The sequence below is a fragment of the Anguilla rostrata genome, chromosome 6 (genome assembly GCF_018555375.3).
Source record: "Anguilla rostrata isolate EN2019 chromosome 6, ASM1855537v3, whole genome shotgun sequence".
In the NCBI taxonomy this organism is placed as follows: domain Eukaryota; kingdom Metazoa; phylum Chordata; class Actinopteri; order Anguilliformes; family Anguillidae; genus Anguilla; species Anguilla rostrata.
Genome location: NC_057938.1, coordinates 1,113,561 through 1,134,147, shown reverse-complemented (window position 1 = coordinate 1,134,147; position 20,587 = coordinate 1,113,561). Strand labels below are relative to the sequence as shown.

The window sequence follows — 20,587 nt, the reverse complement described above, 5'->3', positions numbered from 1 at the left end:
GTGTGTGTGTGTGTGTGTGTGACGGCGTGCTGCTCTCACCGCTGCGGCAGGGCCGGCGAAGGCCAGGCTGAGCAGCATGAGCAGCGGGATCAGCTCCTCGGACCCGTCCACGTAGGGCATGCTGAGGGCGCGGTCGTGGCAGTGGAAGCCCGTCCGGGCCGGCTGCAGGACGTCCGTCAGCTCCAGGAAATACAGAGACGCCATGGAGGCCGCCACGATCGGCAGCTGGGTGGGGGGGGGGGGGGCAAAAATGTAAGTAATGTAATGCCTAATCACCCAATCAGTGCCAGACCTCACTAATGCTCTTCTGGCAATGGAATGGAATGGAAGCAAATCCCTGCAGCAATGCTCCAATATCTAGTATAAAGAGTGGAGGCTGTTGTAGCAGCAAAAGGTGGACCAACTCCATATTAATGCCCATAATTTTGGATGAGATGTTGAATGTCAGGTGTGCACATACACTACACGGCTAAAAGTATTTCAGCACAGATCATGTAAATCCTTACTATTACTATCCTTACTATTATTATCTTGGGCAGTACATTCCAAGATAAAATTATTCATATTTATAGATGTTACATATTTACGCCAATTTTGGTATTTCATAGACACGCCCCGTAATGGCGTCCCGTAGCTCCCACGTTTCGCGGTTTCCCCATCAGGTGGCCGTGGCAGCTCTGGGACTCACCTCTACGAAATAGAAGCAGGGCAGGAGGGTCATGCTGTCTTTAGGAGGCCTCTTCTTGGGCTTGTCTTTAGGCGAAATCATAGCCGCACCCAGTCAGGGATCAAACTGAGAGAAAACAGATTAACATAACCCATTATAACCCCTTATAACCCTAAATAACACATTTCAGTACAGGGACACTGTGAGACATGAAAACTACAGGGACATAGTAAGTGTTTGTTTTAGCATAATACAAAGATTACATCTCCCACAGGACAAACATGGTGTACAAAAGCCTGAAAAAGTATCATTAGTATGGTGAAAAATCTTGGAAAAAGCAGCAGAAGACATCGCAGAGCACAACAGATCACTTGAGTCCCCAGGCCAGTAGAGCCCCCTTCAGACAGCCAATCAGCACCCTGCAGGCACGGGAAACATCCATATTTAAAATGGCTGCTCGTCAGGCTCTGACACTCCAGCAGGCACACAAGCCCCTTCCACATGCAGCCATCGATTGGATGATGAACTCCACCCACCCCCAGCCCCCTAAGCAGCTGAAGGCTAATTACCTCTACAGAGGGAGGGGTCAGTCTGAATCAATCAACAGTGCAATGAGGACCTTATATGAGCTCTAAAGAGGAACTCCTCTCTCTCACTCTCTCTAAAGAGAGACTCCCTCTCTCTGTCTATAGAGGGACTCCCTCTCTCTCTCCCTCTCTAAAGAGAGACTCCCTCTCTCTCTCTCTCTCTAAAGAGAGACTCCCTCTCTCTGTCTATAGAGGGACTCCCTCTCTCTCTCCCTCTCTAAAGAGGAACTCTTCCTCTCTCTCCTCTCTCTCTCCCTCTCTAACTGCGTGGCATGCAGGCAGGCGTCGCTCTGCGTGGCTGATATGATATCCGCCCCCCTCTGCCCCCCTCCCCCCTTTTCTGACAATAATTGTCAGAAAGCAAAAAAAAAGAAAATAAAACTAAAAGTGGAGCGAGCTCACTGACGCGTACATCCGCTGGAGAGACGCTCGCGCTCCTCCCGAAGTGAATGTGTAATGTAATGGAATGTAATGTGTAATGGAATGTAATGCAATGCAATGGAATGTAATGCAATGGAATGTAATGTGTAATGTAATGTGTAATGGAATGTAATGCAATGCAATGGAATGTAATGTGTAATGGAATGTAATGCAATGCAATGGAATGTAATGTGTAATGGAATGTAATGCAATGGAATGTAATGTGTAATGTAATGTGTAATGTAAATGAATGTGTAATGTAATGTAATGGAATGTAATGTAATGTGTAATGTAATGTAATGTAATGTGTAATGGAATGTAATGCAATGGAATGTAATGTGTAATGTAATGTGTAATGTAAATGAATGTGTAATGGAATGTAATGCAATGGAATGTAATGTGTAATGTAAATGAATGTGTAATGTAATGTGTTGGAATGTAATGCAATGTAATGTGTAATGTAAATGAATGTGTAATGTAATGTGTTGGAATGTGTAATGTAATGTAATGTGCCACAGCCAGAACATGTAGCCCAGGGGCCACAGATGAAAATGAGTCTTTTTTGGCTGACTCCAGCACATTTACAGAAATGTTATTAATATGCATTGCCCCTGTAAAATAATTAATTTATTAAAGGTTTTCCTTTGTTAAGTTTAAAGGCACAATTTATTCATCGGGGAAGTGCACAGTTAGGAAGTAACAGCGGAAATAAAAACACGCACCAGAACGTAACAAACCTCCTACGATTCAGACGAAACTCACCGTTAATTACACATGGGATTTTTTGCATACTGCGTTCATTTTCTCAGCACTGAAGCATGTATAAGCCATTATCGCATCTGTTAGGAGCAAACTCCACTGCGGAGCAAAGCCTCGCAACAGCCCTCGGGCACGAGACTACATATGGGCAGTCTAAATGAGCTTCACATAATTGTGTTTTCCCCCTTCGCTGCAAAAGGGGAAAAAATGATGAGAGGTATAGATTATTAAATTGTGATATGCCATACTGTGTAATAAACGAAATAGGGTATATGTCTATTTTTAAGTGTGATCTGTTCTCTTAAAGAATGCTCAGGATTACATTCACATGCTTAATGCACAGCCCTCTCCATCTCCCATGCATGTATAAGAAACTGACGCGAAGCTGAGTCGCGCATATTTAAGAAATTGACGCGGAGATTGCCAAGAATAGTTAGTCAAAAGAACACAAACAACGAACTCTGCAAGTAACACGATTAGCTTAAACAAGCAACAGTAGGCCTAACGATGACATGGAAAAACATTTTTTGCAGTAATTACAGTAATTCTATAACTACTGCAAAATAAATCGACGTGTTTCTTTGATCTTCCGCACAAATTTTGAAAAAATAAAATAAAAGAAATAAACAAATACATAAACTAACTACACTCTTGCACTCTTATAGGAATGGCTTATACTCTAAATGAAGTCGGAACTTAATTCAAAATCTGAGAATATTGCAGGAACGTACAATTTAAGGTCACCAGATTGAGCCAAATAATATCAGACCGTACGAATATGCTGCACGTGTCACTCGGAATAGTTTGCTCTCACCGGAATTTCACACGCGCTGCTCGGTAACGCGACTGCTTCATCGTCACGAGACCCCATCTGACGTTCAGTAATTGCTTTCGAAATGGGCTCGCGCATCTGAGTCTGTTCCCGGTAGTAAAACCATCACACATTGTTACCATGCGGACGCACTACGGGTGGAAGACATCCACCTAAAAAGAAAATTGCACGTTACTGTAACACATCTGTGATTCCCACCGTACAGTAGCTGACTCGCGCGTGGGGATGTGACATGACAAATCACGAGCTGAAATCGCAATGAGAAAAAATCTAGCACCACCTAATGCACATCACGCGCCTTGACATAGCAAATATGTATTCACATAAATAGACATAAATACACATGTCGGCTATGCAGGCCACTTTTGATGTCGGCACGATGAGCACCACATGCCGAAAACTGCAAACATGATTGGCCTCAAATATGGGGCATAGTCAATCACAACCATTTAAATAAAACAGTCTAAAAGATAAATAGATGCTAATCTGCCCGGGGAAATGATGGACCGCAAAAATCGTTTTTTTTTTTGTTTTTGTTTTTTGGTTTTAAGAATAATGGCACCATCTGTCACAGTGACATTAGCGTCGGCTCTCCCTCTAGGTTCCCTCACCGTGGAGCGCAGGCAATAACCGCACGAGCCATTAACGTGCACGTGAACTAACCATCGGTAAGAGCAGGAGACCGAGGGAAACGTATTTAAGGGAGGGGACACAAGCAGGTCAGAATACATATATTTAATGATTAATTATTCTACGCTACTCGCAGCCGCCCGCCCAGTTCATGCTGCTCTCCGCAGCCACGCGCACCGCATCATTCTCATACCGTTCCGTCAGCAGCTCATTTCGGCGACCACTGCTGAAGTGTACGGAACACGAAAGAGACAGAAAACCCCGCGTCGTCTCACCTTTTTTCTCGTAGATTGTGTGGATTTCGTAAAACGAGCGAGGCTCCCTTCTAAGGCTCTTTTCCAGACCGCGTGTGAATGTGTTTGAGATGCTCCAATTTATCTCGCTGCAACTCAATCCATTTCACGCTCTTACCCCCACGTCACCGAGCACGCGAAACCGTATTCTAGTGCTGAGGCTGCATCGGCTTGCAATTTCCAACAGTTACGGTTCGTTTTATTTCCAATTTAAACACCTTCAAATGCCGCTTAGATTGCTGTCTTGCTTCCAAAAACCCTCAAAAGGCACCCCCCCTTCCCCGTTCCAGGGTTTCGGGTTTGGTTTTTTGATGAATCAAAAATAAAAACGGATGCCTATCCACACCTTCTCCTACCCATCTAAACATCCACCAGTGCCGTTGTGACGAAAGCGAGCGGTGATAAACCGTTATCAAGCTTGTATATCGGGATGGTCTGTGAACACAAAGACAGCGAGGCCAAAAACGTGGAGGGAGGGACGGAGTATGTGTGTGAGAGAGAGAGATAGTGTATGCGCGCTGTGTGTGTGTGTGTGTGATAGCTGGGGAAGGTGGGGTGGGGGGGGGGGGGTTCTATGCCTTCACGCTCCTTTGTAATCACGCTATCGCAGACACCGATTTCTCTCAGTCACCCCCCCCCAGCCCCCACCCCACCCCCAACAACAACCACACCACCAAGGGAGAATATGCATCTTGCTTCTGTAACAGTAAGACCGAAGGGGAAAGAAAGAAAAAAAAAAAAAACTGGGGCAGTTGGTGGGATTGGGGGGAGGGGAGGGGAGGGGAGGGGGCGTGTCTCAGTTCAAAGTTTTGCACGTTCACCCGCAGCACGCTTTGATGTAATTACATTCTTTTCTTCCTCCGTTAGATTTTATTATACGCGCAAACCTCTTATTCTAATCCCATATGCTGTCCCCAGAGCCCTCCACCGAAGGCTCTGTTTTTTAACCCTTTAAAGTGTAGATTTTTTCATAATGCAAAATATATATATATTTTTTCCACCCAAAATGATTCGATGTCAGCGTTTCAAAACTCCACTGCTTTCAGTTAACAGTGGCGATTGTGACATCAGCATTAGAATGTTTGATTAAGAACATTCTAATCACATATTTGTGGTCTGTCTTAATTTGGTGCCCTCATGCTGGACAAGAGCGTCTGCCAAATGCCTGTAATGTCACGTCATGCAGTGTAATCTGTACGAGTGTGTGGCCAGGATTGGGTACGGGCTGGGTGGGGGTGTGTGTGTGTGTGTAGGCTGACTCATTCACAATGTTATACTCCCTCCTCTGAGCACACCTGACCCTCAGGAACACGTCCCTAAACTCCTGCATTTTGTCTGAGCGTCTGCACGGTCCACCAGCCCCGCTCGGCCCAGTCAGTACCAGACGCAGAAACAGTTTCCCAGTAAAGGCATGCATCTGGGGGGTCCTGCGGGGGTCACACCCCCAAATGCACTGCCGCTTACAGCACTGTACACCCCCAAATCCACTGTCTCTCAGTGTTGGGATTAGGGTTGTGGTCTTGTTCAGTATTGTGGTTAAGGTTGTGGTCGTTTTCAGCATTCAGTGTTGGGGTCAAGGTTATGGTCATGTTCAGTGTTGGGGTTAGGCTTGTGGTAATGCTCAGTATTGGGGTTAGGGCTGTGGTCGTGTTCAGTGTTGGGGTTAGGGTTGTGGTCATGTACGGTTCTCTATCCTCTCCCCCTACCCCTCCCCCTCTCTCTCTCTCTCTGTGTGAGTCTGTGATGATGGATGAGTGGGGGGTGGGTCCTGGGGGCCCGTGTGTGCCCCACCCCCCACCCCCCACCCCACCCCAACCCCACGGGCTGGGCCCAGCTGGCCAGAAACTAACAAACAATCAGAATCAGGCTCTCAGAGCCACACCCCCTCCCTAACACTGCTAACCAGACACACAGCTAACTAAGTCACACCACACACACCCTACCCCATTGTAATGAAGAATGTGTACATAGTTAATTACAAACAGCAAAGTACAATTTAACAGCTTAAAGAAAGCATGCCTACTCGTACCAAAATAATAATAACAATAATAAAAATAATAGGTCATCATCATCTTTATCTCTTCCCCTTCCTCTCTCTCCCCCCCTTGTTCATGCAGTAATAAAGAAGCGGTGAGCTGATTCTCTAGTAGCCCCCGGGGGGGGTGAACGTTTCTAAATGAGTCTGGCTGGGGGTCGGGGGGCTCGAGGAGGGGGGGTGGGGGGGCAGGACTGCGGTGCGTTCTCAGCGCACACCCCAGGGGGGTAATTTTCAAACACATTTTTCAAAGCAAGGCAGAGACGGCGTCTTTCACGCTGTGTTTCGCAGCAGAGCGGAAAATGTCGAGTCTCGGCCATTTTGCTCATCTTGGCTTATAACTTTCCCTGAATCTAAAAATAGCGCATGGATGCACTCAATGGTCGGTATCAGTTAAAGAACTGCTCTAGTGTGTGGATGCACTCTATGGTCTGGTATACCAACCGTCTAGTATGAAATCGGGCGGGGGCCGATCGGGGGGAATTGGAGAGCAGCTCCAGGTTAGAGAGCAGCGGCGGGTCAGAGAACAGCTCCAGATTAGAGAGCAGCAGCGGGTCAGAGAGCAGTGGTGGGTCAGAGAGCAGCTCCAGGTTAGAGAGCAGCGGCGGGTCAGAGAGCAGCTCCAGGTTAGAGAGCAGCTCCGGGTTAGAGAGCAGCTCCAGGTCAGAGAGCAGCAGCGGGTCAGAGAGCAGCTCCATATTAGAGAGCAGCAGCGGGTCAGAGAGCAGTGGTGGGTTAGTGAGCAGCTCCAGGTTAGAGAGCAGCAGCGGGTCAGAGAGCAGCTCCAGATTAGAGAGCAGCAGCGGGTCAGAGAGCAGTGGTGGGTCAGAGAGCAGCTCCAGGTTAGAGAGCAGCGGTGGGTTAGAGAGCAGCTCCAGGTCAGAGAGCAGCAGCGAGTTAGAGAGCAGCAGCGAGTTAGAGAGCAGCTCAAGGTTAGAGAGCAGCTCCGGGTTAGAGAGCAGCAGTGGGTCAGAGAGGAGCTCCAGGTCAGAGAGCAGCTCCAGGTTAGAGAGCAGTGGCAGCTTGTCCCTTCTCTCTCAGATCAGCAGGCAATGATGACCACAAACACTGAATGACTGGGCATTCCAAACTAGGGAGAAAAAAGGGAAAAAGCATTTTAAAAACAACCCTCAATATAAATGAGAATCACACTGAATCATGGCTATGTGAGGGAATAGCTGATTTTAATATGCGTCCTGCTCTCTGCTGCCCCCTGCAGGTTTAAACAGGGTTAGGGTTGGCGCTCGGCTTGGCAGTTTTGGTGCTCCAGCCCTCTCAGGCCCGTTTCTCACCCTCTTCTTCCTCAGACCCCCTCAGGGGTGCGTGTGCTCGCTGAATCGATTAAAATGCGCCCCGACGTTTCCGCATGGCTCACCCAATTACACATCCCCCGTTACCTCACCCTCCCCCATCTCCCTCTACCACCCCCTCCCCCATCTCCCTCTACCACCCCCTCCCCCATCTCCCTCTACCACCCCCTCCCACCCCATCTCCCTCTACCACCACCCCCATCTCCCTCCCACCCCCCCCCATCTCCCTCTACCACCCACCATAACCCCATCTTCGCCCCCCACACCCCCAACCTCACCTACCCACCCACCCACCCCTCCCCCATCTCCCTCTACCACCCCCCCCCCATCCCATCCCCCCACCCACCCCTCCCCATCTCCCTCTACCACCCCCTCCCCCATCTCCCTCTACCACCCACCCCCTCCCCCAACCACCCACCCCCATCTCCCTCTACCACCCACCCCCATCTCCCTCTACCACCCCCTCCCCCATCTCCCTCTACCACCCACCATAACCCCATCTTCGCCTCCCACCCCCCATCCTCATCCCCCCATCCCCACCCACACCACCCCACCCACCCACCCACCATACCCCATCTGCCCCCACCCCACCTCTCCCCCACACCCCATCTCCCTCTACCACCCACCATAACCCCATCTTTGCCTCCCACCCCCCCCCCATCCTCATCCCCCACCCCTCCCACCCACATCTCCCTCTACCACCCACCATAACCCCATCTTTTACTGAAAGTCCCAGCACTGCAACTGGCCACTGAAAGCCGGCCAGGTGTAATTGGCCATTATTGAAAGCTAGTGAGCTGCAATTGGCTGTAATTGAAAGCAAATGTGCTGTAATTGGCCAGGAAATGAAGACTTATGCCTGGGGATTGCCAGATTCACTCCTGAATATGGAACTGTACTAGTCCATTAAAGTGTAATCAGCAAGCGTTGATCCAATAGGCGAACATGTTCATAAATCAAAAATATATAAATTATATTACACTGCGATCACCTTGGATAAGGGCATCTGACTAGAAAAATGAATTATAAAAAATGACAAATGATGTAAAATAAGGAAATAAATATCTGGATATAAAATTTCACCACTTCACATGCAATGCAGAAAGGCTCATATATTCTTTGATAACTGCTTACACGCCTTTAGCATTCTTGGAAACACACTTTAAACGCTCAGATCAGTTAAGGTGAGGGTTAAGGTTAGGTAACGCGTAACATTCAGTTTTCTAAAATGGCACTTATAAATAACTTACATATGCCTTACAAAACACTTATAAATACCATATAGAGCACCTATAAATGTGTTATAAAGAACATGGAAATGCCTTATAGAGCACTTATAAATATCTTATAAATCACTTATAAACGCATGAATTACAGAGCTCTTGGGATTGAGGAGCAGCGGATTGCTGTTCACTGTAGGGTGGACCTTTTTTTGGGTTCTTTTAGCACCATGACGATGTGGGATGAGAAACAGCAGCGCTGAACAAACACGCTAAAAGAACAGCACGCTTTACTGCGGTCTGGAGCACGCAGCACACGCGTGTGCTCGAGACCAGAACCTCGAACCGACAGAAATAACACAGGAGGCGAAACACGGGCTTCGTTCGAATGCTCGTTTATTTTTTTCCCCGTTCTGTCTGGGTTTGTTACGAACGCAGGATCATTTTCATACTGAAGGTTCTCAGGGAAGCTACAAAACCACTACCGGGCCAACTGCTCTCAGTCCGACGGGACGCATTTGGCTGTAACACTAAATCAGACTTCTGCTGTGAAAAGACTCTTCAGACATCAGAATAAGGCCAGTTACGCCTACTCAATAAATAATTAATAACAGCTTTGAAAGAGACAGTGGATGGTAAGCCTAACATTAACAAATATCAGGAAATGAATTATGAGACCAGGGTTGCCATATTGGGAATGCTCCAGGGTGCAGTCAATGGAGTTTCTCTGGGCTTGAATCCCCCTCAATGGGACTAATTGTATAATTGGGTGTAAATGTCTCTAAATGGCAACCCTGACCCCACACATTTATTAACGGCTATAATAATTGCATTACATTTCTTAATGTTTTGTAATGTTGTTGTTAATGCTTTGTTATACATGTACTACAGAACTGCACCCTCGAGTCCACAAACATACCTGTGCTTGCATGTGTTTTAATTTCATATAATTCTCTGGAGAATTTCCCAGGTGATATTTGTGCAAACAGTTCAGAGTTTCAAATTTCTGGCAGATTGCTGACAAAAGGTCATAGTACAGCCTGTACATATATGCCAAAAGTATTAAAATCCAAAATACATTTCAGTACACATCTAAATATATCACACACAGTACAAAATATATAAACTATTCTCCTTTCATACACACATATGTTCAAGGAAGTGGTGACATAGACTTTTTCTCCTCTTTACAAATAATACTTGCAGACGTACATTAGAAAGTATTTTTTCTTCCTTGGATTTTACATTTTGGTGTGTACTGAGTCCTGAAAGGGGATTTACAGTCACAGCAGCACCCGCTGGAGCACAGGTGCACAGGTGTACAGGTGCACAGGTGTAACAGAGCCGAGGGAACAGTCATTCTACAGACAGCTGTTAATGACCCTCATCTTCCTGATAAAGGCATGAGACAGAAGATACCCTGCTCCACCCTCTCACCTGCTCCATACTCTCACCTGCTCCACCCTCTCTCACCTGCTACACCCTCTCACCTGCTCCATACTCTCACCTGCTCCACCCTCTCACCTGCTCCATACTCTCTCACCTGCTCCACCCTCTCACCTGCTACACCCTCTCCCACCTGCTCCATACTCTCACCTGCTCCACCCTCTCTCACCTGCTCCACCCTCTCACCTGCTACACCCTCTCCCACCTGCTCCATACTCTCACCTGCTCCACCCTCTCTCACCTGCTCCATACTCTCACCTGCTCCACCCTCTCTCACCTGCTCCATACTCTCACCTGCTACACCCTCTCCCACCTACTCCATACTCTCACCTGCTCCACCCTCTCACCTGCTCCATACTCTCACCTGCTCCACCCTCTCACCTGCTCCATACTCTCACCTGCTCCATGCTCTCACCTGTGCCTGTTATACTTTATCACACCTGATCCATACTCTCACCTTCTACACCTTTTCTCACCTGTTCCACCCTCTCTCACCTACTCCACCTTATTTGACTCGTTCCACCCGGTCCACCTTATCTCACCTGCTGCACCCTCTCCTCCACCTGAAGGACAGCATTAGCGTATGCTAAATGGTCACCTGGATGACTTTGCGGATTCCCTGGTAGCTGGAGACAGTTATGCCTTATTAACGACTAACAACAAGACAAATGTTGGATCCAAAAGATAACAATAACAAGGTTTAAAAACATTAGACAAGATCAGAACAGTATTTGGCACAATGGGTATGTAACAAACTTTAGGAATCTATTTATTGACTTTCTAAGAACATTTCTATCAGACAAGCATTTATTTCTGAAAACAAGGGTTTGGTTAGAGGAGCTATTTTGGTCTTGCAAAGATAAATAATCACTGAACACCATAAAATGAGTCCTTACTGCAGTCTCTTTACCTGCCAGATCCTCCAATTCCCAGAATCCTCTGTTGGTGACAGCGGCAGCTCACTCCGACTCCCAGAACGCATTGCTGTGTACTCCTGTGTTATCCACTAGTATAAGTGTTCCACAGTGCAAATGAAAATAAAATGCTAAAAAAACACTTATTTAATATGCAGGCAGGTTTCTGTAAATCAACGAGGTGTGTTCCTGTAACCCATGTGATCTGAGCAGCCAATCAAAGTCACCAAAGGGCACAATCTCCCGACAAGAACCTTGATGGCAGGCCCAGGTAACAGACCATCCTTTTACAGGGGCAATATCACCCTCTGCAGTCACCAGACTCCGCCCATCGAAGCTCCGCGCCCCGCCCATCTGGTCCAGTCTGAGCTCGCCACACTTCCGTAGCCATGGTGACCAGGCGCCCCCCCCAATGGAAGCGTGTCACGGCTCTCCTGTTCAGGAAGTCCTGATGAACTGCAGTGGCCGGCGCCCCCTACAGGAGGTTAAGAGAGGAACCGAGCATGTGAGGAGATACTCTGGCTGCCACAGCCTCTGCTGAGCACCAGGTATTCCAGGTGTGTGTTCAGGGAGGGGGTGGGGGGGGGGGGTGTTATCCTGCTCACTCCTACAAAACCCTCCCAAACCCAACTACACTGGGACCTGGGTCACCTCGTCTCACTGCTGCTTGTACGAGGGGCGGGGTTAGGAATGGGGGTGGGGCCGGGGGAGGGGCCATCAGAAGTGATGGGCGGGGCTACTCGCTGACTGGCCAGGCTGGTCTGTAGCTCCGCCCTACGGGCTAGCGCTGCCCGCAGCTGAGCCCGAAACCCCTCGATCCTCTCCTGCAGCTCCTCCAGCTCTCCGTCCCGCGCTGGGGCTGGGGGCGGGGCTGGGGCACGGGCAGGGGGCGGGGCCACTGGCCCCCCGTTCTCACACACCCGCCCCCCCGTCTCCTCCTCCTCCCCCGGGGCTGGGCGAGACAGGAGTTTTCGGCTGTTGAGCGTCTCCAGGTTGAAGTGGACCCGCTTGGTGTCCTTCTGTCCCTGGGGGGGGCGCACCCCCTCGGAGGTCCAGGTTGCCGTGGCACCGTGGGGAGGCGGAGGAGGGAGGGGCTGCAGGGATGGGTCTTTCTGGACATTACAGCTAGGAGAGAGCAATATATGTACTGAAGATTATTTCAATTGAATAATGCCAACTTTCTTAAAGAAACAAACACGTCTGAACAGAATAGTCTACCATCTCTGTGCACAGGTTTAACTGTGTTATAACGGCACAGTCTGTTCCATTTCTGTGCACAGGTTTAACTGTGTTATAACAGCACAGTCTGTTCCATCTCTGTGCACAGGTTTAACTGTGTTATAACAGCACAGTCTGTTCCATCTTTGTGCACAGGTTTAACTGTGTTATAACAGCACAGTCTGTTCCATCTCTGTGCACAGGTTTAACTGTGTTATAACAGCACAGTCAGTTCCATTTCTGTGCACAGGATTAACTGTGTTATAACAACAGTCTGTTCCATCTCTGTGCACAGGTATAACTGTGTAATAACAGCGGTCAGTTCCATCTCTGTGCACAGGTTTAACTGTGTTATAACAGCACAGTCTGTACCTTTTCTCTGCGTTGGCCCTTTTTTTCTTAACATCTTCGTAGGTCATGTTCAGAGCACGGTGGATTTTCTGCCAAACAGAATGACAACAGTGCCAATGATGGGAAAACAGATTTATCATTTCTGCAGCAGTGCATCACTGGATGTGCACATTTATCTATTTTCTTACCTGCTTAAAGTAAGAATTTCATTTTTTCCAACTCTGACATGATATGTTTTGCTCATTTCAGCTGCAGTCAATCTTTTAACTGGTGTGAAAAAGCCCTCAAGTCCATCTTAAGCTCCGAAAAGCACGACAGTGCTAGCAAGCTTAGCATGGATGGCATTCCTCAAGCTGTAACTCCCTCAGTGCCCAGCATAGGACAGCATAACCCCTTTCTTTATGGCAGAGATGGCCCATATGGTACAGCAGAGGGCGCTGTTCTTTCATTTTAAGAGGGGAGTGCAGAAAATCAACTTGACTTAATATAAGCGATCAATACTTTCTCGTGTCAAAGTGTCAAAGTGATTAATTAACAGATGTTCACTGGTCTTAGTAATTCAGGAACCATACGTTTTCCATCCATCCATTGGTGGTGGGTGAGGCCAGTTCCCACTCATCACTGTAAAGCACTCTGAGCGTTCAAAAAACTGCTGTATAAATGCAATGATTCATTAATTCATTCAAAAGCTCTGATACTCAGCAAAACACAAAAATAAATACACCACATTATGGCCAAACAGATGAATAAATTGTAGACTTGGTTTTATGTTTTCTATCAGTATTGGCAGGGAAAAAATGACATGTACTGTAGGAACACGCATCACAACATTTCTTGAACATTTACCAGGCTTGGGGCAGAAAAGGTTATTAACACACTGCAATATAAAATGTATTTAAAAAATAAATAAATTAAGGCAATGCTTTAAGCTAATTAGGCACTTGAGCGCTTTTCTAATTCCCTGCATGTTATCTGCAGGGCTGCATGAGCTGCTCATTAAGGACGGTCTGTCCCGTTCTAAAGGGTGGAAGGACAGAGAGAGCTGCCGTCAGGTGCAGTGCAGACCTCCAGCCACAGGGGGCGCTGTGACAGGCACTCACCTGGCTGGTGTGGAGCCAGTAGCGGAGTTTCTGGCGGCGGCGGATGTGCGGCAGGACCAGCCGGTAGAAGGCGTGCTCTCCGGCCAGAGAGAGGAGCGCTCCAGTAACGCCAACGCACAGCAGCACAAAAAGCCCGGAGAAATGCTGGATACCCATCTGCAGGGTCTGAGAGGGGGGGGGGGGGGAGTGGGGGGAGAGTGGGGGGAGGGATGGAGGGAGAGAGGGGGGAGGGAAGGAGGGACGGAGGGAGAGAGGAGTGGAGAGAGGTCTTCCTGTTAGTCTCCTCGTAGCTGAGAGAAGCAGAGCGGATTCAGCACTGAAGCACATCCAGATTTACTGCGCACAGCTGTTACTGCAGACACAGCCCTTACCGCACAGCTGTTACTGCAGACACAGCCCTTACTGCACAGCTGTTACTGCAGACACAGCCCTTACGACCTTCGCAACAGCCTACGACTTTGCAGACACAGCTCCCGCTTTACTGCAGCACAGCCTGCCAGTTTACTGCAGACACAGCCCTTACTGCACAGCCCGCCAACCGCTGCCAAGAGGCGGAAAACAGCGGGAGAAAGCGAGGGAGAGGGACAGGGAAACGCAGAGAAAGGAGGAGAGAAGACAAGTGAGCGCGGTATACACTCACAAACAGGAACAAACGACCTCTGCACTGAGGCAGTGGCACGGAGTGTCCTGCAGGGGGCAGCACAGATTCGGCTCCAGGCCGAGTGTCCCTGCCAATCAGCACAGCAGGCCCTGCTGACTGGGACCAATCAGAATTAAGAGCCGCAGCCTAACTGAAATCGTAACGAAGCAGCGGTGGCCCCCCCGGTGAAACCGCGCAAACGCACACCGTGCGCCATTCCCCGCCCCCCCCCCCCCCACCTACAGAGCGCGGGCCCGATACGCAGCACTGGGGCGCGGGGTCTCCTCCTCCCCCCCCCCCCCCCCACAGAGCGGGGGCTTATCCAGCGCCAGCAGGGAAGTGCGGGGGTGTGGAAACGAACACAGCGGATATCCCGGCTTAGAGAGATACCATCACCCGCCTCGGCTTTATTTTATAATCCCCCCCCCTCCCGGCCCCCCAGGCCCCGCCTCTCCCAGGGATCCGAGCGATTGCTCGCTGTCCTATCGGACGCTGTACCTGTCAGAGTGTGTGACGCTGACGCATTCGGAACAGCACTAAGAGTGGGGCGTGTCTGACGAGAGACGCATCAAACATCAACCCCACCCAACCCCACCCAACCCCCACCCAACCCCATCCCACCCCCCCCCCCCACCCCCCCCCCCACCCAACCCCCACCCAACCCCACCCCCCCCACCTAACCCCCCCTCAACCCCCACCCACCCGACCCACCGCCCAACCCCCCCACCCAACCCCCACCCCGCTAAATTAATCCTGGCACAGCACTGCCGGGCCTGTGACAGGTTTTGGACTGCCCCTCCAACGGCAGAACTTTATCTGGGGCGCAGTGTGTGGACTGTCCTCTCTAAGCCCCCTTCAAAAACAACCCCCTCTCACCCCGCCCCGCCCTACCTCACCCCCCGCCCCGCCTCACCCCGCACAGCCAGCCACAAGGATCTGCTTGAGGAAACGCAAATTAAAGGCCTAATCATTTCAAAGGAATAATCGTTTCAAACGGAAGCCTGTATAATCCCCCCCCCCCCCCCCCCCCCCCCCCCCCGCCCCCGCCCCCGCCCCCACACAGAAACACGTAAAATAAGTGCAGAAGCGAAGCCGTTTGTGGTTCTGTAAACGGCAGTTTGAGACGGTAAATGAAGGGTAAAGCTTTAGGGCTCATGCTGATGTGCCAGTGAGTCTGCCATTACACTTTACTGCCCCTTAATGCTCTTCTCTGTCCCTGCTGGGAAGCAAAACGCTTCGGCTCGCCGTGCGCGTCCTTCACGGGGGGGGGGGGGGGGTGGGGCTGTTGGAACACCGAACACCCACAAGAGCGTCAATACCATCTGTGAGCTGAGGCCGACCAATCAGAAAGTGTTATTACAGCTTTGAGCTGAGGCTGACCAATTAGCAACAGTGTTATTACACCTTTGAGCTGAGGCTGACCAACTAGCAACAGTGTTATTACAGCTTTGAGCTGAGGCTGACCAATTAGCAACAGTGTTATTACACCTTTGAGTTAAGGCCAACAAACCAGGAACATCTTATTTACAATCTGTGATCATTTCAAAGGATTCATGTGAGGCCGACCAATCAGAAGCAGATTTATTTTGTGTCAGTTGCGCAGGCTTGTTGAGTTCCTCTGGTGTTGCTTGTGAGCACTGACGCCACTATCAGAGCTCAGCCTGTGTGTGTGTGGATCAGGAGGGCATCGGCCAATCAGGGACTGCAAGCTGAGCAGAGGAGGTTGATTTTGACTGGCTGACAGCCCCCCCCCCCCCCTTATGTCGGTCAGGGGACCTCTGCAGTGTGGGGGTCCCCCGTGGCGCACACTCCCATCATTTTTAGAGCAATGCTGTCGCCATGGCACCCAGAGGCAGAGTGAGACACCTGCATGGGGAGTGGTGGCTTCTGGGTAATAACCCTGGTGGCAGAACCCCCCCCTCCCCCACCTGATACCCCCCCCTGAGTTTTGACTTGTCGAGCAGCGAGCCCCCATAGCAGCATTCTCACATCTGATTAAAACTGGGGGGTGGGGGGGCAATTTTCCCTGTGATTACAGACTTGTGGATGTGCCTGAGAGACCCCCCCCCTCACCGCCCCCCCCCAGGCGCTCTCGGGACGCCAGGGGGCCCAGCGTGGGGCCCAGATAACAGTCACACATCAGAGCGGCTGACCGGCAGAAAAACCCAAAACAGAGCTCATCCCGCTGAGGAGCAGCAGACCCCCCCTGGGGATCTGAGTCTGCGGGGGGGGGGTTGCTATGAGACGGGCAGAGGTAATCCAGGTATAATGCTATCCCGACCCCCGCCTCGACCCCCTGCCCCACTGGACAGAGGCTGTCCTCCCTCTCCCAGATTTACAGAGCTGTGGGTTAAGGGAAAGACTTACGAATGCAATTGGAAATAAATCATGGTTAATTAAAAAAAAATATATATATATATATATATATATGTATATACTTTAATGGAAAATAAAAATGTTTAATTAAATAAAAGTGATGTTCTGGAACCGTTTTTACAAACATTATTAAACATTATTAAACCGTGGCCCGACTCCAGCCATAACAATAATTTAACACAAATATCTGAGTGGAACTCAAATGAGTTCATAAACATCTTCTACATAAAGGACAGGAGAGGAGACTGAGCCACACCAGGGAAGATTTGTCCGAAACCTTCACCAGACCCTGGCCAAATGAGTTTTGAAACACTTTGTACTCTTTAGGCAACAGTAAAACGCCTGCAGATTAACTGTTGACGTGAAAAGAAACATCGATTTTCACAAACTTACACAGCAAAACTCTGCCAACTGTAAAACATTGGCATATCCGAACGTAAACCTTATGAGTTTCGTGATACATCTTATGCTGATGCATTTCCCCTCCCCTGCACCAGGTGGTACTGTTTCATCATGCTGAGAGACTGTGCAGGTCCCCACCCCTGTACTTCACAGACAGCCATTGCGCATTTCCACTGCCCTGCACCAAGGGGCGCTGTCCCGGTTCACCGGCTCACCTCAGTCACGGCGAAGACCCTCTTTCCGCAGGGCACCACTTTGTACCACTTGTCGTGGAGCATGTCCATGAACCCATCCGACTTGTAGCGGCTGATGAAGGCCGACAGGTTGGAAGTGAGCGGGGAATTCTGGGGCAGCCCGATCCCGTAGCCTGGAGGGAGGGGAGGGACAGAAGGTCACATGACATAGGGGTCAGAGGTTCACGACAGTACAGAGCTCGGCAGGCACTGTGGCCCTCCTGGAGCAGGGATGAGTAAGCCTGCGGGTACTGTGGCCCTCCTGGAGCAGGGATGAGTAGGCCTGCGGGTACTGTGGCCCTCCTGGAGCAGGGATGAGTAGGCCTGCGGGTACTGTGGCCGTCCTGGACCAGGGATGAGTAGGCCTGCTTGGAGGGTGATGGCCAGGGTTGTCATGCTTCTTCAGTACAAAGTTCTGAAGTGTCTCCATTAATCTAACTTGAACACCCATCTAAGGCCATGCAAAGGAAAAACGACCCTGAAGACGTCCTTACATCTCAATCACTCATCCCTCTGTTCCCAGAGATCACGTCAAACTTCCTCTCAATTTTCTTAAGGAGACTTTAATTGAAAATATTAATTAAAAAGAGTTGGTGATCTTACAGAGAGACAGTCACCCTGGAGCAGAGGCACATCGTACATCATGTAGACATAAGAAACAGAGTAAGGGCTTGGGGGGGGGGAGGGGGAGGGGGAGGGGGAGAGAAAGAGAGAGAGAGAGAGAGAGAGGGAGGGAGGGAGAAAGAGAGAGGGAGGGAGGGAGAGAGGGAGACAGCGAGCAAGTGGTACTGTGCACTCCTAATACTGACAGGTTCATAAATTGTTATAATATAAATATGTTTTAACCTGGGTGTGTGTTTGTGTCTGTGAGTATGTGTGTGTGTTTGTATGTATGTGTGTGTATCTATACTTGCATACGTGTATGGGGGGTTGTTCTTCTTCTTTTCCCCTCTTCTGGTTGTAGGGGTCTGTTTGTCATTTACTGTATATTCCATTGCTTTTGCAATGCAAGTTTACTTGTCATGCAACTAAAGAACATTTTGAATTTGAATTTGAGAAAGAGGGCCACAGTCATAAAGATGAGCCTGAGAACATCCCAGCAGGCACCGTGTTCTGTACAGAGGCCTGAGGAAGACAACTAAATATCTGGGCTGCTCACCAATTAGATTCAGAGGTGCTGCCTGCCAGTTCAGCCTCAGCTGTGTCCTGTGTAGATTTAGTCTCAGCTGTGTTCTCTGTAGATTCATCCTCAGCTGTGTTCTCTGTAGATTTAGCCTCAGCTGTGTTCTCTGTAGATTCATCCTCAGCTGTGTTCTCTGTAGATTTAGCCTCAGCTGTGTTCTCTGTAGATTTATCCTCAGCTGTGTTCTCTGTAGATTCAGCCTCAGCTGTGTTCTCTGTAGATTCAGCCTCAGCTGTGTTTAGCCTCAACCGTGCTCCGTCCTGCTCTTAAACCCTCCCTGGCTTCACACCATCTCACAAGGTTTGGAGGTCAATCCATAAAGTAAATTTAAATTCATTTCCTGAACGGAATAAGCTGAGAAGGCAAGTGACCCCAGCTCTGCTCTACTGCTCATAAATCAGGTCAGCACAAACAGGGCAGTCCAGAACCAAAGGTCATCAAACATACCTGGGGACACTGGGGGGGCGGGGTGTCATTCTGAATGAAGGAAATGATGCAGGTGAAGGCTGGACGGTAATAGGAAAGGGGGGGGCAGAGGCAGGAGGAGTGAGAAACCAGCCTACTATCGATCACCAACTCCACCCGTTCCAGATATTTCTCCAATTACAATTTCCCTCTGGCGGGACACTGTCTCCAATTCTTCATCGAATTAAAGAAATCACATCAGATTTTCAGATTAATAACACTGTGGGACAGGCTCAAGGAGAACTTTTTGTGGAAGAGATTCGGGGTGTCTGAATCCCAGGGGTCCGCTCAGAGCAGCCTGGTAAGCAGCGAGCAGTGGAGCCTTCATCTTTAATTACATTAGTTATCAATCATGATACAGTTAGCTGGACACCATTACCATGATCATGATGGTGGTGATGAGGATTGTGATGATGATATATAATGATGATGATGACAGTGATGGTTAGATGATGATAATGGTGATAAGGATTGTGAAGATGACGATGGTGATGATGATAATAACGATGGTAATAAGGATGGTGATGATGGTGATGAAGATGATGATAAGGATGGTGATGAAGATGGTGATCAATATGATAAGGATGGTGATGAAGATGATAATGAATATGATTATAAGGATGAAGATGCTGATGATAAGGATGGTGATGATGATGGTAGTGATAATGAGGAAGAGGAAGAAGGGGAGGTTCTCACCTTCGATGGCGAAGGGGTTTCCCACGGTCAGCAGTTTGCAGTCTGCATCGATGGACACCTCGTAGTCCAGCAGCGCCTTGTCCATGATAAACGCGTCAAGCTGAGGGGGATCTGTCCTTCAACACACAGGGGGAGGGGCTTACACTGGGGCCCACTCTCATGCAAACACTCACAGGGGGAGGGGCTTACACTGGCCCACTCTCATACAAACACTCACAGGGCCGTCTGTCCTTCAACACACAGGGGGAGGGGCTTACACCGGCCCACTCTCATACAAACACTCACAGGGGCGTCTATCCTTCAAACACAGGAGGGCTTACCGCCACTCTCATACAAACACTCACAGGGGCGTCTATCCTTCAACACACAGGGGGAGGGGCTTACACCGGCCCACTCTCATACAAACACTCACGCCTACCACACACACGTGTGCACGCACAAACACACACTTCCCGTACACATTTGTTCTGCACTCGCTGCTCCACAGAGCAGGAACTGGGTTTGTGTGGAAAGCTGTCATCAGGGAGGATTATGGTGTGAAAGAGCAGTGACCAGTCTGTGTGAGGAGTGTGTGCGTCTGTGTGTGTGAGAGAGAGAGGTGCGCAGTGCGTGTGTGTGTGCGCAGTGTGTGTGTGAGAGAGAGGTGCGCAGTGCGTGTGTATGACAGAGGTGCGCAGTGCGTGTATGTGTGTGTTTTCTGGTCTCCCTCCTGCACAATAGATGAAAGTATTTTAAAGCCAAGGCTCCAGGGCCCTGTACTCTGCACCATGCGGCTAATGCAGCTAACAGCCTGAGAGTGAGAGAGTGTGT

At 49.4% G+C, this 20,587-nt stretch overlaps 2 protein-coding genes across 38 annotated transcripts in view; both read right to left on the bottom strand.

Moving 5' to 3' along the window:
- LOC135258119 (phospholipid phosphatase-related protein type 3-like) overlaps positions 1–4,698 on the bottom strand; it is an 11,557-nt gene extending 6,859 nt beyond the window's left edge. Inside the window, exons 1-3 of the mRNA XM_064341375.1 lie at positions 4,171–4,698; positions 689–793; positions 40–225 (exon numbers count right to left, since the gene is read on the bottom strand). Coding sequence (XP_064197445.1) covers positions 40–225; positions 689–769 — 267 coding nt within the window. The 5' untranslated portion in view covers positions 770–793; positions 4,171–4,698. The remainder of the gene's footprint in view (positions 1–39; positions 226–688; positions 794–4,170) is intronic.
- Positions 4,699–9,132: 4,434 nt separating this feature from the next.
- The window catches only part of LOC135257798 (glutamate receptor ionotropic, NMDA 3B-like), a 46,957-nt gene continuing 35,502 nt past the window's right edge, over positions 9,133–20,587 (bottom strand). For 7 of the 37 annotated variants that reach the window (XM_064340927.1, XM_064340929.1, XM_064340931.1 and 4 more), the window contains 5 exons: positions 19,778–19,893; positions 17,416–17,567; positions 13,783–13,947; positions 12,704–12,771; positions 9,133–12,238 (listed from right to left, as the gene is read on the bottom strand). In XM_064340927.1, coding sequence (XP_064196997.1) covers positions 11,761–12,238; positions 12,704–12,771; positions 13,783–13,947; positions 17,416–17,567; positions 19,778–19,893 — 979 coding nt within the window. In that variant the 3' untranslated portion in view covers positions 9,133–11,760. The remainder of the gene's footprint in view (positions 12,239–12,703; positions 12,772–13,782; positions 13,948–17,415; positions 17,568–19,777; positions 19,894–20,587) is intronic. The other 30 variants (XR_010330777.1, XR_010330772.1, XR_010330757.1 and 27 more) reach the window with 30 other exon arrangements.